Source organism: Lontra canadensis, unplaced genomic scaffold (assembly GCF_010015895.1).
Source record: "Lontra canadensis isolate GAN:19392208 unplaced genomic scaffold, GSC_riverotter_1.0 scaffold124, whole genome shotgun sequence".
Taxonomy (NCBI): domain Eukaryota; kingdom Metazoa; phylum Chordata; class Mammalia; order Carnivora; family Mustelidae; genus Lontra; species Lontra canadensis.
Window position 1 is genome coordinate 4323441 of NW_022631118.1, and position 27285 is coordinate 4350725.

At 44.9% G+C, this 27285-nt stretch overlaps 1 protein-coding gene across 1 annotated transcript; it reads left to right on the forward strand.

Annotated features, from left to right (window-relative positions):
* The first annotated feature begins 154 nt into the window (after positions 1-154).
* Positions 155-26493, forward strand: RBSN (rabenosyn, RAB effector). The gene is made up of 12 exons (XM_032841682.1): positions 155-284; positions 2460-2780; positions 6932-7072; positions 11765-11865; positions 12806-12851; positions 12966-13127; positions 14934-15175; positions 17249-17319; positions 21875-21961; positions 23051-23153; positions 24400-24504; positions 25159-26493. Exons 2-12 carry the CDS (start codon positions 2633-2635, stop codon positions 26302-26304), a joined length of 2352 nt encoding a protein of 783 aa, XP_032697573.1. The 5' UTR covers positions 155-284; positions 2460-2632; the 3' UTR covers positions 26305-26493.
* The last annotated feature ends 792 nt before the right edge of the window (positions 26494-27285 follow it).

The following is a 27285-nucleotide window of genomic DNA, read 5'->3' on the forward strand; positions in this document are numbered from 1 at the left end:
CAAAATTACCGAGTCCCATCACGTCGGTTCTTACAGCGCCTGCGCAGAAGCCGCCGGCCGCCTTGCACTGCTAGCACCCACCTCAGCCCCTGCGCTCCCTCGGAGATTCGGCGCTCGACAGGCATCTGTCCGCCTGTCTTCCGGTTTCGGTGCCGCGCAGGCGCGCCTGCCGAGCGTCGAGCTGTAGATGGAGATGGCGGACGGTGCTGAGTGAGGGACTGCAAAGGCCCAGAGCCTGGGCCGGAGGACCCGACAGGCCTACGTGCCAGTGGGAGCGCGGCCGGGTACAGAGGGCCGGGCAGAGCCTGAGGGTCGAGAGCGCGGCTCCCCTGAGGAACAGAGACGGGTGGGCCGTGCGGGTGTGGGATGTGTGTGGTTGTGGTGGGTGTGACGTGCGTGGTGGGAGATGTGGCTTTTGGGCCGCGAGTTTCGGCTTTTTGTGCCTGCGACGATTGGGCTCTTGTTTGGTTGTGTGGTTAGGCGGGGCGTGCATAGTTGTGTTTGGTTCTGCGGCTGAGGGTGGGTGGGCGGTTTGTCTCCCTAGTGCTTGTGTTTGGTTCCCTGGTTGTGTGAGGTTGAGACGTTCGGGTCCCAGTTTGTGTGGAGTCGTTTGTAGCGTTTGGTGTGGCGTCTGTGCGATGTGTGAAGTTGTCATGCCTGCTCTGTGGGGTCGAGTCTTTTATGTTGTGTGTGGTTATGCGACGTGTGCATAATGGTATTGAACTATGTGGCGGGTGTTGTGTGCGGTCGAGTCGGTCAGGAGTGAGATTGTGGGCTGTGTAGTGTATGCGGCATGAAGCCGGGTAGCATTCATGCTGGGTGTATAATTTCAGGATATGTAGATTTTGTTTAATTTTTACGTGTTGTAAGAAATGAGGGGCTTGCGTACGTTATGGTTGTAGGGTCTGGCCTGGTGGTTTGTAGTACATTTCTTTGGTTTGTGTTGTGTTTGGTTATGTGATTTTGGAGTTCGGTGACGCATTCATTCATTCTTGAGGCTTTATTGCCTTTCTTCGTGGTAGGTGCCAGGGACTGTGCTAGACCCTGGGGATAAGGTAGTGGGGAAAATACACATAGTCTCTTCCCTTACAGAGCTTGGAGTCTTATATACTTAGTTATTTTATGTATTTGTGGTTATAAATTGATGTAAGTGCCCTGAAGGAAGTGCAGGAGCTGTCCCAAGGTAGAATGCTTCAAGTAAGAGGCATTTCCTTTAGGAAGTAAGGTTGGGTTGAGATGTGAAGGGTGTGTGTGTGTGTGTCTGTGTGTTTGATCTGTGGTTGTTACGGTGAATGCATGGGAAGGAAGGGGGCTTTCAGAGTCAGGGCATCTGAGGAACCACTGGCTGGGGTGGGAACTGAAGCCACTATTTCAGTGACTGGAAAAGGGACCCAGATCTGTGTGTATGTAGTTTCTTAGAGGGGAAAAAAAAAACAAACAGGGTCCTGGTATTTCATTTGTTTATTTTCTGGGTCACAGCTGCCCTTCAGCTTTGAGGATCAGGCAGTCCCTCTTCACAGGCTTCTAATAGCTCCATCCAAAGCTGAGGGTCATTTATTTCCTCTTACTCTCTCCTGTGGTTTGTGACCTCAGGATCTTGGGGAGAAATTTCTCTGCTTTTGTGGAATGGTTTTGTCTGGATTCTCCCTATGACTGGGAGTTTTTTTGTGGTGACATTGCAAGTGACTTTGCCATGGCCCAGTAAAAGTAAAAATGTAACTTATTAAGCCCTGAATTGTTTATGCACCAAATCCTTTTGTTTTTGAAGCAGTGGAAACATTAGGCTTGTTGTCCAACTGTCATTTATTGGCTTATAAAATCCAGTAAATCTATTATAGAGAAAGCACTCTACAAATATAAAACACAAAGTCGATTTTTCTTTTTACCACTGGGTTTCTAATGCTCCTCTTTAGACTAAGGTTGGGATTTTTGTTTGGTTTGGTTTTGGTTTTACTTTTGTTTGTTTTTTAAGGCGGACACTATTTCTTTTTCTATTTGCATTTTTGATATAGGTGTAAGAGCTCAGTATATATGTGGTTGAATAGATGACCAAGGTGAAGAGTGAAAAATTTCTGTGTATTTGTAAGTACTTCAGACATTTCCCTAGTGGCTAAAATGGCATACAAATTATGAAGTTGGACCAGTTGGAGTGAATGTTAGAGAATTGCCTTGGTACTGTTTGCTTTTGAAGCTCAATTTTCTTATCTTCAGAAATCTGTGCTCCGTACTTCATTGAGTTGCCATTGTCCAGTGATGTTCTCAGATATTTAAAGGTTTTGTGTTTTGGTGTAAGGATTTGAGAAAGCAGTTTTGTGTTTTCAAACTTGTAATGAACAAACATTAAGTAATCTCGTTGAACTGTGAAAAGAACAAAGAAAATTCTCAATTGCTGCTAATTTGCTTGAATTGGCTTTTTTTTTTTTTTTTTTTCCTTCTCCCCTTCTTCTTTCCTGTTCCAGAGCTTCTCCTACTCCACAGAGGAAATCTCATCCAGGGCCATGATACCACTTCCCCATCATCTGTGTGCTGCTTGGTTAAGCTAATGCTGTGAGAGCCCTGGTCCCTTGGGGAGGAATCAAGCTGACTCCTGGCATGAGGCCCCTGCCTTGCAGGGGTTGAAAGGGACACTGCTATGGCTTCTCTGGATGACCCTGGGGAAGTGAGGGAGGGCTTCCTTTGCCCTTTGTGCCTGAAGAACCTGCAGTCTTTCTATCAGCTTCAGTCACATTATGAGGAAGAGCACTCTGGGGAAGACCGTGATGTCAAAGGGCAAATTAAAAGTAAGAGGCAAGAACTTTTTGCTTATCCTATTCTGTTACTGGGAGAGTTAACTCATGGGATGGTTTCATTAACTTCCATGATGCCACCAGAACATAATAAACAATAGAAAATTGATAATAATAACAGTGAACATATATGAACATGTATCTTATGTTTACCATGTGCCAGGCATTGTTCAAAGCCTTCCTATGAATAAACTTCATTTAATTCTCGCAATAACTGTTGGACTGTGAAACATATTTTACTCATGAGGGTACTAGTCACAGAGAAATTAGATAAGTTGCCTGAAGTCACACAGTGAGGCAGGTTCTAACTTTGAACCTAGTAAATGTAATTCTTATGCTTTGCTGTCTCTTGCTACACTGAATTATCTAATTGCCAGCCTCCAAGAATTTGAAGAATTTGAAGAATTTGAAGAATCCTTTCCTTTGCTCTGAAAGTGGAGGCACATTGTACACCCATTTCCCTGTCACAAATTCAAGCCTTCTGCCATTGTTCCTCCTTCACTGTACGTCGTCCTCTGCAGCCCAGAAAAAGGAAGGTCATAGTTGAAAAGCAAGGAGAAATAATCCAAAAAGTTAAACTTGGTTTTTGAGCTTCCCAGGCCTCAGGTCATAGAGAGAATCAGAATGATTTTTTTCAAAGCAATTTTAACATACATAGTGGTCATTTCTGAAACTTCAGATTCTAATTCTTAAATATGATGCCACTTCTCTGGAACTCACTTTCACCTGCTTCTCCCAGCTGGCAGCATTTCTCAAGGCAATGAGATTAAAAAGGTCTGGAAGTGTATTCACAATTCTGTGTTGGGTGAGAGAGGAAGGGAGGATCATGTATTTCTAAGTGGAATTTGGCCTCCACACATGTGAGTCACATGCCCCCTGTAATCAAATAGTCCCTCTCCATGTCTCACTTTTCAGTTCAGAAAAAATTGTTGAAACCATTAATATTTATGACCTCTGTCCAGAAACATGACAAAGTCAAATATTTTCAAAATCCTGAGGGATGTGGTAAATGAGGTGGCTTCTGTCTGTAGAGGCTGGAGAGAGCCCAAACTATTAGAAGGCCCCCCTCCCAAAATGTTTTGTATTTTCTGGTTTTCAGAGTTCTTTCATAAATATTATTTCTTCTGATTCTTCTAGAAACTCTGCAAGAAGGTGGTTGGTTTCATTCTGCAGAGAAAAAGTGAAGCTCAGAAATGTTGAGTGACTTATCCAAGGTCACATGGGAATTGGCAGAGCTAGGCCTTGACCCCAGGTCTTCTGTCACCTCTGAGTCTAGTGCTGCTCTTTCCACTTGGCATCACTGATGATACCAGACCCTGTGTTCCAATCACAGTTTGTTCTACAGCTAGAATGCAAACAAACTGATGATCTAGGTTTCCTTGGACAGCTGAAGGACCTCTGTGATTTTTAGTGCTCGTCCAGCCTGAGTGTGAGCTGAACTGAGTCATATACTGTGATGTCACTAAGACTTTGATGCTAGTGGGTACACAGGTTAGACAATGTCTTCAACTTCCTGTGGTTCCCTGTTTATTAGAGGAAAAATGTTTAAGGTAACTTAGGGAATAATAGCTGTGGGAATCCACTTAAAGAATAATAGAGTATAAATTTTATGAGTTGTGAAAAAAACTTGAAAGGATTTTCTTGTGTTTTTCCCTCTGTTTTTCCCCCACTCTGCCTCAGAAGAACTAAGAAATTGAGTTAAGTATTCCTTTAGTCTAATGATCATTTGTCTAGTCAGGAAGGAAGTCTTGCTTGTGTGGGAGTTTTCTTTGGTTTCAGACTCAGGAAAGTTTTAAAGATTGACATCAAAGATTTTTGAAAAGTCCTTTAAAAAGCAGGTCATGTCTTCATTTGTCTTTTGGTTTTTAGAAATTTTATGACATTGCTGATTTTGTCAAGTGAAAGGTTGAAGCCAAAAGTGCAAACCTTGGTATCAGGTTTTGGAGGCAGTTTAAGAACGGAAAGTATAGATTTGTCGTTAGTAGAAGGTGGTCAGTGAGTTTGGGCTGCAGCCCTGGTTTGGCTTCTGTTTAGCACTTGCACAGTAAGTCTAAGAAAGGGTGGTTGAAAATTGGCTTTTGCTTTGTGTTTTTTTGTTGTTGTTATTTATATTTTTCTGCTTTGTGATTTTAAAAACATATGGGATTGTTCTTAATTGGCCCCTCTTGAAGTGCTACTCCTGGGAAGGTTGCCAGAGTGTTCTTCTGTCCTCATAAAGTGGTTACATGGCATGGACTGCCTGTTTAACCCGACACAGTTTAGTCTTGTTTGCAAAAATGAATTAGTGAATGCCAACTCCAGTTTCTTGTTTGCTGACCCTTGGTTTACATCAGGCAGTTTTCTCTCCCATGTTGTTAAGAGAGTTACTTGAATGCATTTTAGATGGTGTCCTTTAGTTCTGGTGGATGTTATTTTTTTCCAGTGGGAGAAAGGCATCTCAGAGTAGCCGTTAGCAGTTTCCCCCTCTGCCTGCCAGCCCCTCCATATCTGCGTTCCCCAGGTTTTTGAAAAGCTATGGTAGTGTTTTTAATGTTATTCAGGTGACAGAGCACTTCAAAATTGTGGGAACTCCATGAAGTATTGATCTATTAAATCTAAAAGAATTGTATTTTCTATTAAATCTGATATTTTCGGGGCGCCTGGGTGGCTTAGATGGTTTAGTGTCTTTCTGTGGGTCGGATCATGATCCCAGGGTCCTGGGATTGAGCCCCGCATTGGGCTTTCTGCTCAGCGGGGAGCCTGCTCCTCCCCCTCCTTGTGCTCTCTCTGTCAAATAAATAAATAAAATCCTTAAAAAAATAGGTAAAATAAATCTGATATTTTCTCCTAGATTCTAGGTACAGAAAGGGATAATTACCCAAGATTTAAGAACCTTAATGAGAGCAACATAGAATCAAGAATATTTTTTCCCCGCAAGTTGACTGCTGTTCCTTTTTAACAAATAGCAGGTCCTTTCACCTCAGCACAGGTGGCAAAAGCCCTGTTCTGCAGAGGCATAGTTTTGAATTACGCTGGCTGGGAAGAGCTGGGGTTCTCATTTTAAACAGGTGAGGTTTCCACTTGTAGCCCTGTTGCCTTATAAGCTCTGTGATCTGGGGTGCAGCAAGTTTCCCCCTTTTTTTTTTTTTAAAGATTTTATTTATTTATTTGTCAGAGAGAGAAAGCGCGAGCACAGGCAGACAGAGTGGCAGGCAGAGTCAGAGGGAGAAGCGGGCTCTCTGTGGAGCAAGGAGCCTGATGTGGGACTCGATCCCAGGACGCTAGGATCGTGACCTGAGCCGAAGGCAGCTGCCTAACCAACTGAGCCACCCAGGCGTCCCAAGTTTCCCCCCTCTTTACGTCATGTCCTCATTTATAAGTAGGGATACCACCTGCCTCCGAGTGTGAGCACACATTTGCCAGAGTTTTTGAAAGCACTTTGTTTCGTGCCCAGCACATGCAAAGAATCAATTCAGGAAGCATTCATTTTCTCTTCTTATCAAGTCTGGTTCCCTTTGTGTTATGTCGAAGGTGTTATAACTGTTTCTTGAAACTTTTTGTCAGTATCCTCACATATGCATTCAATAAAGAGGAGGGGAAGAAGAACTCTGTGTACAGCTAAGCATTATGGGGAACACTAGCCCAGGGATGTTGGTTTGGTTGAATCCCATCCTGGAAGTAAACAAAAAGTGTTTACTTGTGAGTCCATAGGGTAAATAAATTAATACTGTAGAATTTAATTTTTAAAAAACTTTAAGTAAGATATAGTTTACACATAAGTTTTTATGTGTACAATTCAGTGAGTTTTGAAAAATGTATATACCCATGTAACCACCTCCACAGTGAAGATCTAGGAAAAAAACATTTCCATTGCTTTGGTCCCCTCATTGAATTTGGTTTTATGCTTTAATTGGGCTCTTAAATTTGGCAGTGAGTAATAATTTAGCTGTATATTGGCTACATAAACCAACTTACTGCTAATACTGACTTGTAAAGAATGCTCTGTGGTATTTGTAGTACTGTGGCCTCATTATTGCAATTTATTTGGGATCCAGAATTTTTGAATAAAATATAGTGATTTCATCAGCTCTTGTATTTTGAGATTTCCTCTGACTTTTTACTAGGTGTTTATGGATTCATTTATGGTGTTTGTTTCATTTTTCAAGGTCTTGTCCAGAAGGCTAAGAAAGCCAAGAACAGGCTGTTGAAACGAGAAGGAGATGACCGAGCAGAATCAGGGACGCAAGGATATGAGTCTTTCAGTTATGGAGGGGTTGACCCTTACATGTGGGAACCCCAGGAATTAGGTAAGAAGTTCTGTGCATTCATTCAGCAAATGTTTGCACGTCTATATGTTCTCAGTGATATATTTTTTTAAAGATTTATTTATTTGTCAGAGAGAGAGAGAGAGCATGAGCATAGGGAGTGGTAAGCAGAGGGAGAGTAGACTCCCTGCAGAGCAGGAGCCTGATGGGGGACTTGGTCATGACCTGAGCTGAAGGCAGGTGCTTAACCGACTGAGCCACCCAGGTGTCCTAGTTCTTGGTGATGTTTTAAGAGTTAGCTGAGAAAAAAAAGTGGGGTTGGGGTACCTGGATGGCTGAGTCAGTTAAGTGTCTGACTCTTGGTTTCAGCTCAGGTCATGCGATTGAGCCCTGTGTCCAGGCTCTGCACTAAGTGGGAGTTTCCTTGAAGATCCTCTCCCTCTGCCCCTCCCCCCAATCACATGCTCACTCTGTCGCTCTAAAATAAATAAATCTTTAAAAAAAAGTTAGCTTAGGCATCAGTAACCAGAATGGTCTAAGTTTCTCATGGACCTTATGTCCCAGAAGGGGGCAAAAATGGATCAGAATGAGCTAAGCATCTGCTTTGTGTTAGGCAGTGCATTAACTGTTTTACATGGATACTCATTTAATCCTCAAGGCACTGGATGGGGACCTGCCCTGAGTCAAACCGCTAAGAAACTACAGAACTGAGATGGGAGTCTAGGTGTTTGACATCAGCCCAGGCAGAGACTCCATTGACTAGGCTGTCTCTTCTCACATGGGATATTATCTGCAACAGAATTTTCTGAAACACATTATTATGATACCATCGCTGACTTTCAAAATAATCATCATGGGGCGCCTGGATGGCTCAGTCAGTTAAGCATCTGCCTTCGGCTCAGGTCATGATTTCAGGGTCCTGGGATAGAGCCCCACATTGGGCTCTCTGCTCAGCAGGGAGTCTGCTTCTCTCTCTCACTTTCCCTCTGTGCTTTCCCTTTCTCTTTCTCTCAAATAAATAAATAAAATCTTTTTTTTTTTTAATCATCTTTGTGGGGTAATGACAATGTTCTAAGATTTACTTTTGATGATAGTTGTACAACTCTGAATATGCTAAAAATCATGAAATTTGTATGCTTTAAGTTGTGGATTGTATGTTTGTGAATAATATCTCAATAGAGGTATTACCAAAAATGCCACATGAATTTGAGCTAGCTAATTTTACATGTCCTTTAACTGTTGTATGATAACAAAACTTAATTTTCTTTTCTGTCCATGCAATGGATAAATGTTTTCCTCCTAAGGCTTTATTATACTTTCATATTCATTATCTTTTGCATCTTTCACAAAAGCTTCATGAGGTGGAATGGGTCATGATGCTCGTTCCCATTTACAGATGAGGAAACAGGCTCTAAGGAGAATTGATATTTATGCAGAGTCAGTTACCATATTCTTCTTATAGGGCCACAATTGAATATTTCTTTTTGGATGAGAACAATCTTAGAACTGCACTATCTGATAAGATAGGCACCAGCTAGCGCACCTTGGTGGCTCAGTGGGTTAAGCCTCTGCTTTCGGGTCAGGTTATGATCCCAGGGTCCTGGGATTGAGCCCCGCACTGGGCTCTCTGCTCATCAGGGAGCCTGCTCCCTGCCCCTTCTGCCTACTTGTGATCTCTATCAAATAAATAAATCTTAAAAATAGGCACTAACTATATGTGGCTATTTAAATTTAAGTAAATTAAAATTAAATAAAATTAAAAGTAATTTCCTCAGTCATACACTAGCCATATTTCAAGTGCTCAATCTATACCTGTGACTAGTGCCTACCATATTGGAGAGTGGAAACATTTTCATCATAACAGGAGAAAATGACTTTAAAAATAACACTATAGGGGGTCACCTGGGTGGCTCAGTGGGTTAGCCTCTGCCTTCGGCTTAGGGCATGATCTCAGGGTCCTGGGATCGAGCCCCACATCATGCTCTCCACTCAGCAGGGAGCCTGCTTCCCTCTTTCTATCTGCCTGCCTCTCTGCCTACTTGTGATCTCTCTCTCTCTGTCAAGTAAATAAAGAAAATCTTAAAAAAAATAAAAATAAAAATAACACTATAGGGATGCCTGGGTGGCTCAGTTGGTAAGTGTCTGCCTTCAGCTCTTGTCATGATGCCAGGGTCCTGGGATTGAGCCCCTCATTGAGTCCCCTCTCTGGTAAATAAATAAAATCTTTAAAAAAAAACAAAACAAAAACAAACCACTGTATATGGGGTGCTGGGTGGCTTCATTGGTTAAGCATCTGCCTTTGATTCAGGTCATGATTGGCTCAGGTCATGATCTCAGGGTCCTGGGATCGAGCCCTGCATTGGGCTCTCTGCTCAGCGGGGAGTCTGCTTCTTCCTCTCCCTTCCCTTCTGTGCTCTCTTTCTCTCAAATAAATAAATAAATCTTTTTAAAAAAGAAAAAATAAAAATAACACAGTATAATGTAACATTTGTTAATTACACTTTAGTAAGAAAAATAGTAAAATTAAATAAAAATTTAAGAAATTTTCAAATCAGGGCTCCTGACTAGTTCAGTCGAATGAGTGTGGGACTTGTGATCTCAGGATTGTGAATTCGAGCACTTTTTTGGTTGTAAAGTTACTTCAAATTAACAAAAAATTGACAAAAAATTTTCAAATGAGTATGTTGTACACCTGAAATTAATAAAGCATGTGCTAGTATACATATAGTAATGAGTTACATATGAAAGTCAATTTGAAACATGAAGGAGAAATTTCAGGCATGTGAATTCTTATTAGCTTTTTGAGAGCCTGCTTCTTGATTGCCAGTGTTAAATTATCAGGGCAATTTTCTGATTAACTCACCAGTTTCAGTAACTGGAGGAAGTTACAATTGTGGAAGGTCAAGTGAATGGCATATTTTAAAAGTTAAGATCTGTGGTCATGCTGGAGCACCTGGGTGGCTCAATCGGTTAAGCACCTGCTTTTGGTATTAATCCTGGCATCCTGGGATTGAGCCCCATGTCAGGCTCTCTGCTCAGGGGGAGTCTGCTTCTCTCTATTCCTGCCCCTCTGCCTGTTTGTGTACTTGAGCTCCATCTCTCTCTGTCAAATAAATAAAATCTTAAAAAAAAAAAATCTATGGTCACGCCTAAGAATTTGAAACTAAAATTTAGATGTTAGAGAGTATGGTTAGGGGAGAAAAGAGCAAGGATAGTGCAGAGTGTAATATGTGAGAAGCTCCAGGGGGCACACAACTTATAGGTGAACAGGCCATGCTTGGGAAGAGAAAGTGGACTGGGTGCTGGGGTGGGGGCAGCTGGGGTGGGTTGGTGTTTTGGAAGAGGGGATATTTCAGTGATGCTGAAACAAGAAGCTTTTTGGTTCCATTTGTGTAAGAAGTTTTGTCCTGGATCTTTGCTGCTGAGCTGATCAAGGTATCAGTTTAACCAGCTCTTCCAGTGACATCCGTTAGCATTTACCTTTTGGGGGCTATTTTGAGAAGGACTGTTTTTATTCTGATGCATAACCATAGCGTACCAACTTTGGAAAGCACAGAAAAGTATGAGAGATTTTTTAAAAATTGCCCATAATGTTACTGTCCTTTTTACCAAAAATTCATGTGCCAGTATTCTAAGGACTTCATAAATTTTAACTTTTTAATCCTCGTAACAACCTTGTGGAGTAGGTACTACTGTTATCCCCATTTTGTAGATGAGTACTCCCAAGTTACACAAACATTAAAGAACTTGTTCAAGGTCACACAGTATATGGCAAAATTGAAATTTGAGCACAGGCAGGCTCCAGTCCAGGCTTTCCTCCCCCATTCTCTGAGGTCTCTGGTATTGAGCTTTATGGCCTCCGAAGTAACCATGGTTAACATTTTAGCAAATTTGTTTCCATTTGCTTGTCTTTGAATTTTTAGTAAGACTCTAAACTCCTTGAATTTCTACTTGGGTTTAAAATTCATTGAAGAGGCGCCTGGGTGGCTCAGTTGGTTGGGCATCTGCCTTCGGCTCAGGTCATGATCTCAGGGTGCTGGGACTGAGCTCCATGTTGGGCTCCCTGCTTGGTGGGGATCCTGCTTTTCCCTCTACTCCCTGCTTGTGCTCTCTCTCGCTATCTCTGTCTCTCTGTTTGACTCTCAAATAAATAAAACCTTAAAATAAATAAACAGACAAATAAATAAATAAAATTCATTGAGTATAGGGGCACCTGGGTGGCTCAGTTGGTTAAGTGTCCAACTCTTGTTTTCGGCTCAGATCATGATCTCAGGGTCCTGGGATTGAGCCCCATATTGGGCTCTGTGCTCAGTGCAGAGTATGCTTGGGATTCTGTCTCCCTCTCCCTCTGCTCCTCCCTAGCTCTTACACTCTCTGTCTCTTTCTTAAATAAATAAATGAATAAATACAATCTTAAAGCTATACAAAGTCATCTTTAAAAAATAAAATAAAGGGGTGCCTGGGTGGCTCAGTGGGTTAAAGCCTCTGCCTTCAGCTCAGGTCATGGTCCCAGGGTCCTTGGATCGAGCCTCGTGTCGGGCTCTCTGCTCAGCAGGGAGCCTGCTTCCTCCTCTCTCTCTGCCTGCCTCTCTGTCTACTTGTGATCTCTGTCTGTCAAATAAATAAAATCTTAAAATAAAATAAAATAAAGTTCATTGAGGATAAGCATCAAGGGAGAGGGGCTCTCTCAGAGAAACGACATGTTGTTTATCTCCCCATTTTCTGTCCTTCTAGGTGCTGTGAGAAGCCATCTTTCTGACTTCAAAAAACACCGAGCTGCCAGAATTGACCACTATGTTGTTGAAGTCAATAAATTAATAATCAGGTTAGAGAAGGTAAATTTTGTTGTTTTAAAACTTTTTTTTTCCTGCAAGTATAAATTGTCTGGGAGAAAAAAAAATTGTATTTCTGCAGTTTGTATCACGTGTGTTGTATGTATTTGATGCTGGTAGAGAAATGCCCCACCTTGAGCCTACCTAGAGAGGCGCAGACAGTGGTAGACATGGTAGACAGTTGTAGCCTGGGCTAGTTTTACCGTAGGAGATGGCCCAGGTTGACAGACTTACCACACATCCAGCTTTCCTTTTCCTTCCTCTGAAGCCCACTTGGCTGTTGGAAAACCTTTCTACCTTCAAATTATTTCCTTTCTTGGGTGTCCAAAGTATAGTCATGCAGTGGGGCCTGTGTTTACTCGATAACAAACAGAAGCTGGTGACAGGGTCTTTGAGGAGTACTCATCCACAGTCAGCATTCAGTGTGGGAACATCTGGATTGGGCCTTGTTGTCCTGTGGTACCAGAGTGTGTCTTCAACACCCACAATCACTCCGTTCTACTTTGACCCTAGAAATGCTTGTTGTGTATAACCTGGATTGTATGGTGGGTATGGTAGCAACCGCGGGTACAGTTCTTGATGCGTACTTTGTAGGGCAGAAATAAATTGCCAGTTTCATGGTCCGGGAGGACCATGGAGAATCAGGAGTTCCCCATTGCTTTCAGTTGCCACACCTACCACATCCTTGCTACCCCTGGTTCTTGCTTAAATGGAGAACCGACAATAAAGAATGGGAACCAGGTCATGGGGAAGGGAGCTGCCTTCTAGATGCAAAGCTAATACTCTGTCCAATGTGAAGTTGCTTTTGTGACTTGGTGGGGTTGGGGATGACAGATGAGACTTAAAAAATAAAGACATGTGAATTCCTGCTTGATGCTTCTTGCCTGTGAAAAGTTTGACATCACCTGTTTAATTCCATTTGGCACTGTTTTCTCCTTGTCAGCTCACTGCCTTTGATAGAACGAATACCGAGTCCGCTAAGATACGAGGTAACTCTAGAGTTTTGCTCACATTCATTCTATTTACCTTTCTCCCTGACCAAACCTCTTTTTCAAATGGCTAGCTTTTCTGTTTGCTTGATTTTTGTTTTGTTCTTCCCAAAGCAATAGAAAAGTCCGTGGTGCCTTGGGTCAACGACCAGGATGTCCCTTTCTGTCCAGACTGTGGGAATAAGTTCAGCATCCGTAACCGCCGCCACCACTGCCGCCTCTGTGGGTCTATTATGTGCAAGAAGTGTATGGAGCTCATCAGCCTCCCTTTTGCAAGTAGGTAACATGGATGCAGGGCCCTGGACCCTGATCCTCTTGTGACTAGTTTGTTTGCTGATCACTAATGGGTGATTTTTTTGAATGTTTTTGTTTAAGTCAATGTCCCAAGGGGTCTTCATCCATTCATTTATTGATTCCATGAAGCCTGCTATAGGTAGTGGTGGGTAACAAGGGCTGGCAAACTTTTTCTGTAAAAGATCAGATAGTAAATATTTTAAGCTTTATGGGCTACAGATGGTTTCTGTGACATTTTTTCTTCTTTTTTTAAACAACCTTTTAAAATAACCTTTGAAAAAGGTTTTAAACAACCTTTTAAAAACCATATTTAGCTCTAGGGCCATACAAAAGCAGGCTGGAGTTGGTTTACAGGTCATGTTTGCCCACCTATGGATTATAAGGCACTGTCCATTCCCGCAAAAGGTCTAGCATCTAGCAGAGGATACAGACTTACAAATAATTGCTTTATAAAGAGATAAGTACTGTGAGAGAAGTTGCATCAGACACCCAGGAGAGCTGACCAAATCATTGTCAGCTCTGCTTGGAAGTGGCAGCTGAGGCTTTGAGAGGAGACCATAAGAAAGAGTCTTAGAAAATGAGCAGCAGGCTAGTCCTTTCCTTTGAAATAAAAGTCACAGTTTATTGTCATATAGAACAGACTGTAACATCATAATATGAGAGACACCGAGTGCTGAAGGAATCAAGAGGGTGCATGCTCAGGTTTGGAAGGTGATGTTTGAGAAGAGCCTAAAAGACAGCCAGGATTGCAAAGAGGTAGGGCAGGAGAGATTCTGGGTAGAGTGCAGAGTAGGAGCGAAGCCGTGGGAGGGCCCTGGGGGAAGGTTAGTAGACGAGCAGGATAGAATAGTTGGGGGAGTGTAGAGGACACGTTTGAGAATTATGCAGATGGTGGCTACAAGGTTAGGTGGAACCAGAGGGTCTAGAACTTTGAGTCTCAACTGGTTAAAAGTTGCTCAAGGAGATCTCATGGGCTTTAGGCCAATTCTGGGACATTTGGGGTAGTTTCGCAACCCTGGGGAGTTCCGCTGACTCTGCTTATGCTGTTGGCTGCAGATCATCTGGACAACATGGGATAGAAGGAGATGCTTCCTCTGTCCAGTTCTGACATCCAGCAGGCACATATTACCTTGATACCTTCCCTTTCTCCCTGAGACTGACTTTCTGTCTCACCTGAGACTTCATAAGCAGTGCTTTTGAAGCACTATTCACTTTTCTTATCTTGCTAATTAACATTTACTGAGCAGCTGCTGTGGGATAGCCCTGTTGGTTATATTGGGGTACAAGTATGAATAAGACAGTTCCTACCCTCCCAGAGTCACAGATTCATAGAGCAGCTCTGGGTGTACAAAGAATTGTTATACAGGGAGAAAAGCAGAAAGTGCTCCAAGAGGGATGACATGGTAGGACCTGATAGGAAGGGCATATTGTTTTTGCCTCAAGGAGTAGAGTAGGGCTTCTGGAAGCTGAGCTTTGGAAGGGGTAGGAGTCAGATGTTTGGGAGTGGGGAAGTCTGTCAGGATAGTCTGGGGAGAAAGTGGATTGTGTTGGGTCAGGTTAGGAATGGGCCTCAGAGCCTCAAGGAGAGACCTTCCTTGGCTGTCTGGCTTGTTCTTGGCTGGCAGTGGGAGTCCCTCCCACCAGAGCCTGACCTTGGAAAGGCAAAGGTGTGGTGCTTGCCCATAGACACAGCCTGGATCAGCGCCTGTGGCCTCCCCTCTGTTGTGAGCGGCGGGGTGATTGGAGGCTGCAGGCTCACTACCAACTGTCTTGTGTTGTGCTTTACAGACAAGCTCACCAGTGCCAGCAAAGATTCCCTGAGCACCCACACCAGCCCCAGCCAGTCACCCAACAGTGTCCATGGCTCCCGCCGGGGCAGTATCAGCAGCGTGAGCAGTGTAAGCTCCGTCCTGGATGAAAAGGATGACGACCGGATCCGCTGCTGTACGCACTGCAAGGACACGCTGCTCAAGAGAGAGCAGCAGATTGATGAGAAGGAGCACACCCCTGACATTGTAAAGCTCTATGAGGTGACTCACTGTGCGTGGCCCTGGATCTGATTCGAGATGCAGATTTGCCTGTTGATTTTGTACACGCCTGCATATTTTGGAGAATGCTTTGGGAAGTCGTTCCTTTGAATCATTTTTAGTTTTTGCTAAAGGGCCTTGGTATGGTTTCCTAGCCAGGGCCATGGGTGATTCACAGAGTCATCCTGGGTATGTTGCAATAACCTTGTTCCGTCACCCCTCCTTGCCCACTTGAAAGCAGGAGGTTGGAGACTTTGGTGGCCCAGGGGCAAGAGGAGGAAGGATGGTTGCCATGCCGTGTGGACAGGATTTGTGGATGAGGGGTAGTAGAGTTGGAGCAGGCATGAACAGTGGGCCAGAAGAGTCCTGGGAAACTCACTTGGGAGCTTCAGGCTTTATAGGTTTGAGTGACTGCCCATGGGCAGAGAGCTTCCCTTTTAAGTCCATTCAAATGCCTCTGCTGTCATTACCACCAGCAATCCCAAAACACGTTCGGTAGATGCATACTTTGAAAGAGAGGAATATATGCCATGCAAAAACGGGATTCAGAGTCAGGGCATGAGTCTGCCTTAGTCTCCCAGTGGCCAGGGGGACCTGCAGGCTGAGAGGGATTAGCCAGCTGGAGGTTTCATAGGCAGGTGACTGGAGATGGGAAGGGGAGATCAGCTTGGTGGAGGTAGCAGCTTGTGTAGAACCCTAAGCAGAAGAGCGCCCAGGCCTTCTTCCACTTCCATCCGGGCCACATCCTGATAAAGTCATCCCGAATTGAAAACACTGGAAGTCGAAAGTACCTTTAATACACCAAACCCCCCAGTGTGGGAGCCTGGCCTCCACTAACCATGTTGGGAACACTGACATCAGCCTGCGGTTGGGCAGAATCCGCTAACACAAATCTGTTTGGTCATAAAGTGCTGAGTGTATCATGTAACTTACTGAATACTGTGCTGAAAGTGAAAAAAAGTTGTAGGAGTACAGGATGGCTGTAAGGGTATTGGTGGCTGACTCTGTGATCCCGTGGCCTGGAGCTGCGGCCACTGACCCTGCCCAGCATCATGGGAAAGTGTACTGCATGTCGCCAGCCTGGGTAAAGAGCCATACTCAAAGTTCCAAGTACGGTTTCTACATTCGCCCATCGCTTTTGCACCGTTGTGAAGTTGAAAAAACATGAAGTCTAACCATTGTTAAGTCGGGGACCATCTGTATATTTGTCTGTCGATCACTGAGTGGTCACTCTTAGCAGATCTGTGGGTCATAATGGCTGCATTTCTGGAATCACCACAAAAATACTTAGACTACTAGAAATGGTGTTAATGAAACCCTGCCCTGAGCTACAGATGTAGCCATTATCCATCCTAAGTATGGAGTTCATGACCTGATAACTCATTTTTATAAATAGCCACCCTGTTTTTTCCTTCCTTCACTTTTTTTAAAAGATTTTATTTATTTATTTGACAAAGAGCACAAATGGGGGAGTGGGAGAGAAAGAAGCAGGCTCTCTGCTGAGTAGGGAGTCCGATCCGGGCCTTGATCCCAGGACCCTGGGATCATGATCTGAGCCAAAGGCAGACGCTTAACCAACTGAGCCACCCAGGCGTACCCTCCTTCCTTCATTTTTGAAGTGAGCCCTGGCAATGCCTTTTGCTAGTATCTTTCATCACCTGGCAGAGAAAGAATGTAGCCACCAATTCCTTTCCTTTGCCTTGGTAAACTCATTGGCTTGTGTCCTGGAAGGCTTTGCTCCCTGCAAAAACATCTTGTCAAAAGTTCTGCCCTCACTTTCTTTCCTTCCTACAAGATTTACTGCATGTAAAGGAGGTCTGTAAATCAGGAAATTGGTAACAACAATAAAAATGAACAAGAAAACACTGCATATTTCCAACTGTACATTTAAGAAAAATTTTTTTTAAAGTAGACTCCACTCCCAATGTGGGGCTTGAACTCAGAATTCTGAGACTAATAGTTGCGTGCTCTGAGCCAGCAGGCACCCTGGAAATTGTACACTTTAAATCTCTATTGATGTGGCATGACTTGTTTGTACCTTGAGAGCACCACTGACCTCTTTTGTTTTGTCCTTAGAAATTACGACTTTGCATGGAGAAAGTTGACCAAAAAGCTCCTGAATACATCAGGATGGCAGCATCATTAAAGTAAGCTATTCCTCTGTTTTTCTAACTCAGTGATAACTGTTTGTGGGTACTTTTAGCATAGTTCCTCAGTAGCTGAAAATTACAATCTTAGTTCTGGCTCTGCTTTCCTTCTGTAACCAACTCTGGGGAATCTTTGTCATGTTTGTATTTCTGTGTGGCACGTGTTACAGTCCTTGGTAGCCATGTGCAAGGGACCCCAGTTGCGATGGAGCGGGCTGGGGAGGGTCCTCAAGACAGTAGGCACTGGAGGTGAGCAGGGACAGTGTGCCTCGTGTGCTGCCCCGGGGAATACTGCTTCAGGTTGGCACCAGGAGTCAGGGCTTAGAGCAGGCATTTCCTTTAGAGCAGCGGTTGACACACTACAGCCCACGGGCCAAATCTAGCCTGCCACCCGTTTCTTTTTTTAACTAAGATCTAATTTACACACCAAAATATTAATAATAATTTATGCACCCTTTTCATGTGTACAGGTCAGTGGTTCCTCACAGAGTCATAAAACCATCATCACTGTCCAAACCACTTTTATCATCCAGAGAAAGCCCACCCTTGTTAGTAGTCACAGCATATTTCCTTCTCCCTGGCATCCACTGGTTTGCTTTCTGTCTATGGACTTGCCTCTTTGGGACATTTCGTATAAATACATAATCCTTCTTGTCTGGCTTCTTTCACATAGTGTAGTATTTTCAAGATTCACCCTTGTGGCCCCACGTGTTAGGGTTCCATTCCACTCACGCAAATGCATTGTATGGATACACCACATCTTGTGTACCTGTTAGTCCGTTGATGAACATTTGGATTTTTCCACTTCAGTGAATATTCCTGTAAAAGTTTTTTTGTGGACATATAATTCTATTTCATTTGGGTTTCTACCTAGGTGTAGAGTCGCTGGGTCATATGGCAGTTGTAGGTTTTAAACTTCTTGAGGCCCTGTCAGACTGTTTTCCAAGACAACTGCCACTTTACATTTCTGCCAGCAATGCATGTGCTTTTCGGTTTCTCCATATCCTTGCCAACGCTTGATATTGCCATTTTTTAAAAAAAGATTTAACTTATTTATTGGAGAGAATGAGACAGAGATAGTGAGAGAGGACAGGAGCAGGGAGAAGCAGGCTACCCACCGAGCAGGGAGCCTGATGCGTCACTCGATCACAGGACTCTGGGATCATGACCTGAGCCAAAGGCAGTCACCCAACCACCTGAGCCACCCAGGCACCCTTTTTTCTTTTAATGAATAAAATTTTATTGGTGCATAGCCATGCCCATTTGTTTGACTGTAGCTGCAAACTGCAGCTTTGGTGGCAGAGTTGAATAGTTGTGACTGGCACTATCTGGCCTGCAAAGCTAAAAATATATATTATCTGGTCCTTTACAGAAAAAATATGCTGACACTCTCTTAAGAGCATTGCTCCTTCTGCAGGGTAGTGGTATGTGAGCTAGAATTTGAAGTGCTACCACTAGAATCAGGTTGCAGCAAGTCTTTTCCCAACCTGCAGAAAAGCATTTATGGGATCCAGTGCTCTCCATGTGAGGATTATCTGCCTTTGTCTTTAGCCTGTATTACCCACCTGCCACCTTTGTAGTGATGCATGTGGAATTAAATGTGTCTTATTTTTTTTTAAAGATTTTATTTACTTATTAGAGAGAGAGCAAGAGACAGAACACAAGCAGGGGGAGAAGCAGACTCCTCGCTGAGCAGGGAACACAGTGTGGGACTTGATCCTGGGACCCCAGGATCATGACCTGAGCTGAAGGCAGATGCCCAACCAACTGAGCCACCCAGGTGCCCTAAATGTGTCTTATTTAGAGCAAACCTGTATTTTCAGTTGCCCATTTGCTGTGGCAGTGTGTTTTATTGTCTCCATAAAACAAAGCTTGGGGCTCCTGACTGGCTCAGTCAGTAGATCATGGGACTCTCAATCTCAGGGTTGTGAGTTCAAGTCCCATGATGGGCATGGGGCCTACTTAAAAACAAAAAACACAAAGCTTGGCTTTTCCTTCATGTTGTCAGTGACCACATTCTAAGTCTATTGTGTGAATCTCACATGAAAAGAAAACGAACTTTTTCATTTAAACAGTCCTTAAGGGTCTTATGAGTCTGTAAATGTCTGACTTAAAAGTATGAGCAACTAAACCCAGTTGGTTTGTCCCAAACACACCCCTTCTCTTGTATGTCTCCCTGCCTCTACTCTTGTTCTGGGGCTCTTCCTGTTCCTGTTCCTTCCCCCAGTGTGTGCCAGCCCATGGGGAGGGGAAAGAGGGAAGGGAACAGAAAAGAAGTAGAGAAACCATTGTGGACCACCACCATTTCCTCCAGTCCTAGCAACTGGGTGTCTGCAGCCCCTGGCAGCAAACAGTATAAGGCGAGGACACCCTCTTTCTCCAGCCCTCCCATCCACCACAGTCCTAGGGCCTCTCTTCCCTTATATTTGCACCTTCTATGCCCCATTCTTCCTCTTTTCATTCCAAGAGCACTGGTTCTGAAGAACAGGAGGAAAGGACACATTTTCTTTTCTACCTGCAGTTCACTGAGCAATAATTTTGATTAGTGAAGCATATAGCCTCCCTATAGATAGGTTGGGAGAAGCAGCTCAAGTGATTCTGATATCTGCCTCCCCTAAATGGAGGATCCTTGGCTTGGAGCACCTATCTCATGCTCTTTTCCTACCTGGAACTTACAGGAATCAACACCCCTCCTCCCACCTGTGCCCACTGGTTTGAAATTAGAGCAGGACTATCTTCTTCCTGGATGTTAGCAAGGAGAACTGTGTTCCTGGCAGTCTGAGCTGGCACTCAACTTTCCCACATGACGTCGTTCCCCAGGGGGCTCCTTCCCCTGAGTCTGTTGTTTTTCTTGCTTTGTGCCTCAGACACAGCTGTGGGTCACTGGGCCTCCCCATCCAGCTGGGAAACTACCATTGCTGAGCACATTTCCAGATGTCTAACTCCTACTCGTTCTCCAAAGACTGGTTCTAAAGGGCTTTAAGCTCATTTTACTCCCTCATTCATTCAGTGGATATTTACTGAACGCTAGTTGTATGCCAAGTACTATTTTAGGTACAGGGGCTGTAGCAATGAACAGTGAAGGCCGTGTCCGCTGCCCTGGAGCTTTATTACCATGGGAGCACAGCCGTAAGTGAGTGAACAAATCATGAGCAAGGTAACCAGACGTGATAGGTGCCCTGTGGGGAATACGTTTGGTCCACGTGACTGAGACAGGTAGGGGTGGGGGTGGTGCTCTCAGATTTGAGCCAACCTTGTTATTTTCCATGTGACTTGGAGATATCAAGACAAAGTGCAAGTATTCCCAGTTCTGCTCTGATGTTCTTTTTGCAAACTGTGCGGTTTGAGATGATGAAACCACCTTATTGGATCCTCCAATTATAGCACACACTGAGATTTTTCCAGCCAGGGCTGTCTTGTGGATGGTAAACCAGGTCAGCACAGCAGCCCTTTCTGCTTATTTAACTTCAATTGCTGCTGCCTCAGGATGGGAGCCGAGTGGCCTTTGCTGGGGCTGCATTAAGAGCTGCAGGACCGGGGCGCCTGGGTGGCTCAGTCAGTTAAGCCTCTGCCTTCGGCTCAGGTCCTGATCTCAGGGTCCTGCGATCGAGCCCCGCATCAGACTCTCTGCTCAGCAGGGAGCCTGCTTCCTCCTCTCTCTCTGCCTGCCTCTCTGCCTACTTGTGATCTCTGTCTGTCAGATAAATAAAATCTTAAAAAAAAAAAAAAAAAAAAGAGCTGCAGGATCTTGTGAAGTCATTTTCTTTTCAGTGAGCACTGATGCAGCTTGGCCATGTGCTAGTCACTGAGGCTAAAAATAAGCCATCATAACTGCACTTGCATTTCAGGCCTGACAGAGTGACACCTTTGTAAACAAACAGTTCTTAGATCCCATAATAACTGTTATCGTTCCTCTGAGTTAAGTGGAATGAAGCCACGTTGCCCTTCCCTGCAGTCCCCTGCTCCACCCTTGGCGGTTATCCCCTGTCTCCTCCCTGCTTTCTTTGGTGTCCAAGTGCCTTTCTCATGTGGGGATCAGTTGTTTATGAGGCTCAGGAGTGTTGGCAATTGATACAGTGCCGTGCTGGGTATGGCTAGGTGTTGGGGATTCCTTGGTCAGCTTTCTCGTTATTCGTGTTCTCCCTGGGGATAGTCTTTGAGTGAGAAAAGCCCGCTGCTTTCTCCTCGGATGCAGGGTAACCTGCTTATTTAGTAAGCCACTTCTTATGTCTTACTAGGTATGATGAAATTGTTCAAGGAAAGTAGGCTGAAGCAGATTCATTTGCATTTATTTTGGTGATGAGCATTAAGAGCTAGTCCTTAAAGGCCTAGGCACAAATCTGTCCCTGTGGCGTCTGCAAATTAAAAACAGCTTCCAGTTGATTAGCACTTAAAGGAATGAGCCCTGCGTTATGTACAAGAGTGTGAAATAACACCACTTGGAGAGAATTAGCTGTTTCTCCCTTTGTAAGACCCTAAACCTTTCGAGCCCTTTTCCACACCACTCTCTAGTCAGCATGGTGAAACTTGAAACATTTCCATGATTTTTCTTTAGTGCTGGGGAGACAACCTACAATCTGGAACATGCCGGTGACCTTCGAGTGGAAGTGCAGAAAGTGTACGAACTCATAGATGCTTTAAGGTGAGACCTGTGAGGTGATGTCTGACTTGCTGCCTTGAGTGGAGGAAGTGCTGTTTCAGTGAAGGGATGGGTGGCTGGCAGGCCCGAGCGTACCCAGAGTCCTGGGGACACGGCGTATGTGTGAGGAGCAAGCTGAGGTAGGTGCCTGCTCTGGCACGCAACGCATCTCAGTAACTTGGTTTAGGTTTCTGATGTTCATTAATATTAGAGAAATAGGAACTGATTATTGACACCATCTTTATACCAGCCATCGGTTGTATCCACATCTCATTTATTCAGTCAAAGTTAGCTGGTGTGGTAGGCATTAATACCCTTACTTTGTAGTTGAGAAGATGCATCACAACTGGCAAAGCCATGGAGCCAGGATAGAAACCCAGATTTTTTCTTCAAGCCGAGAGCTGCTTTTTAACCATGGGCTGGCTGTTGGGGTTAGATCAGCCCTTTGAGGTGTAGAAAGTATAGTGATTCAGAGGGAGAACTGAGATAAGGAAGCCTTGTTCGTCCATCTGTATAGGACTGAACACATAGTTTGTGGGACCTAGTGCAAAATGAAAACACAAGTCCTGGTCAGGATTATTAAGAATTTTAAGAATCGGGTCTCAAAGTGACTGCAGCCTCCTGCTGCCCAGTGTTGCCCCCAGCACGGTCTACAAACCCCCTGGCCCAGTTTCAGCTTGTGTACCGGCCTGGCAAAGCCAGTTGCTTCCTGCCTTCCCCACCTCAACCCAATCCAGGGGCCCAGGGTGTCCCTCACTGGCCCCCCAGGGCCTGCTCCCTTAAAAAAAGAATTTTAAGATAGTGACACCAGAATATTAAACCAGGCATAGGTCACTTACCCATGAAGTTGGTGAACTCACCATGAACTGACTGCATGTGTGATAAGTTCCTCGATGGCTGAGTGATGGTTAGAGGCCTTAGCTAGAACCAGAGGGTAAGGAATGGACTTTGCCTTCAAGGACATTCCATGGGAGTCTTTAACCCACTTCCTCCATGGACGGTCCTGGCACAAAAGCCCTGCAACTCAGAGATTTCACCATTGTTTCTGGGGCTGGCAATGCCTGTTACATTGATGTGTTTGTCCCCATTCAGTAAGAAGATCTTAACCTTAGGCTTGAACCAGGACCCTCCACCACATCCGAATACTTTGCGGCTGCAGAGGATGATCAGATACTCAGCTACACTTTTTGTGCAGGTAAAGCATCTTGTGGTGTCAGAAACGGCTCATTTGCCTCCCCTGCTTTTCTGCCTCTCAGAAGGCAGACCGTGCCAATGGTTTGTCCTCTATTTGTACCTTTATTATTTTTTAAAATTGTAAATATAATTATGCCAGATTTAGAGAAAAATCTGGATTACAGAGAAAAGTAAAAACTTCTTAATTCTATGTTCTTAATACCATCACATATCATTCTGGTATATTTTCCTCTTTTTTTCATTTGTATTTGTTATATAAAGTAGTTATGATTAGTGCATATTTACAAATTTAGGTCTTTTTAACACTGAATTTTATATCATAAGCACTTCTTACATAGTCTTCATTTAAACAGTTACTGTTTGGGGCGCCTGGGTGGCTCAGTTGTTAAGCATCTGCCTTTGGCTCAGGTCATGATCCCTGGGTCCTGGAATCGAGCCCCACATCGGACTTGCTGCTCAGCGGAAACCCTGCTTCTCCCTTTCCCACTCCCCCGCTCATGTTCCCTCTCTCATTGTTTCTCTCTATCAAATAAATAATTTTCAAAAACAAACAAAATAAACAGTTACTGCTTGAATGGCTATAGAATATGACTTTCTGTGCACCATCCTTTAATTATTCCCCTTTCATTGGTCATCTGATAGATTCCTGCTTTTTCTGGTGTGACTGTAGCCTGACAGACATACTGATACATGCCATTTCTTCCTCAGGATAAGCTCCCAAGGGACTCTTCCTGGGCTATTCCTTGGGAGGAAACAGCTGATTGTTCATGGGCAGACTAATCCTGGCTGTTTAGAGCTGAGTTGCTTCTGTCTGGAACACCCTTTGGGAGAGCCACAGTGAGCCATATCTGGGGCTTAATGACAGAGCAAGCTAGCGAAGCCCTGTTGGGTTGGTTTTCTAGCACCGTACTGCAGAGAATTAGGCCCCCTCTCCTTTTGACTAGTGTTGTATTCAGCAGTCACTTGGTGAGTGCCTGCTGTCTACCAGGCAATGTGATAGGTGCTGCATGTCCTGCCACAAGTAAAAAGACATTCCTGTTCTCAAAACCTTTTTTTCTGGAAGGAGATAGACAAGAAACAACTACAACGTATAGTTTATAAGATGGGGAAAAGTGCTGTGGAGAAACATAGAGCAGGGGAGGGGTAGCGGGGGTGTGGGGCTGGGATGGGATCTTATAAACAGACTTCATAGGCTTATCTTCTTCCTAAAAGAATTTAAATACAAAACTGTCCATGACTCCCTATAGGAAAAGCTGCTGGGTTTGATGTCACTGCCAACCAGAGAACAGTTTGAGGAACTGAAAAAGAAAAGGAAACAGGAAATGGAGAGGAAGAAGATCCTGGAGAGACAGGCAAGTGAAACGCAGGGATGCTTGCAGCTTCTTGAGCCCAGAGGCTGCTCCAGACTCCCAAGTGGTCGTCTGTGAGATCGTTCTCCAGTTTGCATCTCTCTTCTGGTCTTTTCTGGCCTTTCCTCTGTAGACTCAGAATAGTTGTTTTTCTTCCCAGGTCAGACCTATTTGTCTTTCAGAGATTCTGATGATTTTCTCTCATCCAGAATACCATGGAGGGCTGTCAGTTCTTCTTGTAGCACAGGTTGCAGAGGACCCAGACACCAGGGAGCTCTTTGTAGAATGCTCTGGAATGTGCAACACTAAGCAAAACAATGTGTACATTTAACATTGTGTGAGATTCTAGTGTAGGTGAGTGATATTAGACCTCAGAGTAAGTTTAAGACAAGCATACGGCCAGTGTATCTAAGATTGAGAAAATCTTATCCCTTAACTTACTGTCATTAATTTATTTTTGAAAATCTGGCTCTGTTCCTTCTCTCCTCTAAAAAACAAAAAGCGTGATTTGACTTAGCAGTTGGGTACCATAGTCCACAGGTGGGCATTTGGAGTCTCATCAGCCCAGGGACAGCAGGACCGTAGGGATGGCTGATGGTGTGGCTGCTATTGGCTTGGTGACTGTGTTTCTTCTCTTTGGCTTTGGTGTCTCCCCAGGTTGATGTGGAGTCCCAGCGACGGTCTGAGGAAAGGCGGAGTGACCTGGCATCTCGTGCGGCCAATGGGGAGGTGGTGTCCCTTCGAGGGGGACCTGCCCCCCTGAGAAAGGCTGAGGGCTGGCTCCCACTGTCAGGAAATCAGGGGCAGAGTGAAGACTCAGACCCCCTTCTCCAGCAGATCCACAACATCACATCCTTTATTAGACAGGCCAAGGCTGCCGGGCGGACGGACGAAGTACGCACACTGCAGGAGAACCTGCGGCAGCTGCAGGATGAGTATGACCAGCAGCAGACAGAGAAGGCCATTGAGCTATCCCGGAGGCAGGCCGAGGAGGAGGACCTGCAGCGGGAACAGCTGCAGAGGCTTTGTGAACGGGAGTGGGAACGAGAGAGGGAGCAGTTCCGGGCTGCGTCCCTACATACACGGACTCGGTCCTTGGACTTCCGAGAAATCAGGCCTTTTCAGCTGGAGCCTAGCAGGGAGCCTCCTACCCACCTTGCTTATGCTTTGGATCTAGGCTCTTCCTCGGTTCAGAGCAGTGCAGCCTTGGAGACCCCTTCGCCCATCTCAACTCTCGAGCCAGCCAGAGTGTGGTCTGGGCCTCCAGCCATCGGGCAGGAATCCTTCCCCCAGAGCATCATGTCACAGCAAAATGAGCTGGCCTCCCTGAACCCCTTCGATGAGGAAGACCCCTCCAGCCCCACAGCAGAGGGCACTACCAGCCCTCCTGCTACGGAGCCTTCCTTTGGCCCTTCAACCTACATCCTCAAAGAATACAATCCTTTTGAGGAGGAAGAAGAAGAGGGTGTAGCAGGGAATCCTTTCACTAACCCAGATGGTCCAGCACCCAACCCCTTTGATGAGGAAGATGAGGATCCCCACCAGAGGCCCTCAAGCCCTCCTGTTCCTGGCAACCCCTTTGAGGAAGGCACCTGTACCAACCCCTTTGAGATGGACAGTGACAGTGAGCCCGAGGGTGAGGAGCCCATAGAGGAGGAGCTCCTCCTCCAGCAGATTGATAACATCAAGGCGTATATTTTTGATGCCAAGCAGTGTGGCCGCCTGGATGAGGTGGAAGTGCTGACGGAGAACCTGAGGGAGCTGAAGCGCACCCTGGCCAAACAGAAGGGGGGCACCCACTGACCCCACTGACTGTGGGCAGGGCGTCTTTGGGCCCAGGGCCTGGCAGGAGCCTGTGGAGCAGGACGGGGCTGGTGGGCCCGATGAGGGAGGAAGAAGGGTGACACCTAGGATGCACAGAGGTTAGGGCAGGGAATCTGCTGCTTCGTGCTGTGCACTTGGAGGTTTTTTCCACTACAGTTGGATAATAAAAGTAGAAACCAGAACAGGAAGAATCAGCATTCATGTGCTGTATTTCCTAGGTTTTTTTCTTTTTCTTTTCTTTTTTTTTTTTTTTGAATTGGGTTTTCCCTTTAGAAGGGATTTTAAATTTTCATTACTGAGTGAAACTAAATGCAGTGTATCGGGGAGCCCTCGTGGGTCCATTTGCTCCTGCCTCGTCTTTGGTCTTTATGCAGTATTACAGGGCACTTTCTTTATCTAAGACAGACAAGATGGATTCCTTTAAACCTTTCTCTGGTCTGACAGAAGTCTGTCCCCCTTGGGCTGTGGGTTCTTTCACGTGGGACTTCCTCTGCCCTGCTGGGTACATCCCACCTGTGCAGCAGAAGGGGGAGGTATTGCTATGAAGGTAGTTGTTTAGACCCAGGAGAGCCCAGCACCTCTTTTTAAGAGGGGGTGACGGGGTGATGTTCTACCAGGGCATTTCCCTGTCAGTTAAAGTCCTTGATTGTCTCTTTCAGGAAGTTAAACTTCGGTGCCAGGAGTATCAATGGGTCTGACCATGGTCTGTTTAGAAAATAGGAGTGGTGAACTTTTCAGTTAATGGAGGCAGTAGTACTAGGGAGAAGAGTGTCTACCCAGATGTTTCTCTTAATGACTGATGGAACAGTTGTCTGTCCCTGGAGAAACCTTCCTCTAGAACTTTGGTGAAATTGCTCTGACTTGGGCGTTTTCAGAGGACCCAGTCTGTACTTTAGGATTAGTAATCAGGAAGCTTTTGTGGAACATTGCCAGGAGAGTGAAAGCTTCCCTGAGTCAGAA

Excerpts from the sequence above, each read along its gene's own strand:
- RBSN (XM_032841682.1), top strand. The coding sequence starts at position 2,633 with ATGGCTTCTCTGGATGACCCTGGGGAAGTGAGGGAGGGCTTCCTTTGC. Across the intron at positions 17,320-21,874 it reads AGGATGGCAGCATCATTAAA|TGCTGGGGAGACAACCTACA; the intron begins GTAAGCTATTCC and ends ATTTTTCTTTAG. Across the intron at positions 21,962-23,050 it reads GAACTCATAGATGCTTTAAG|TAAGAAGATCTTAACCTTAG; the intron begins GTGAGACCTGTG and ends GTCCCCATTCAG.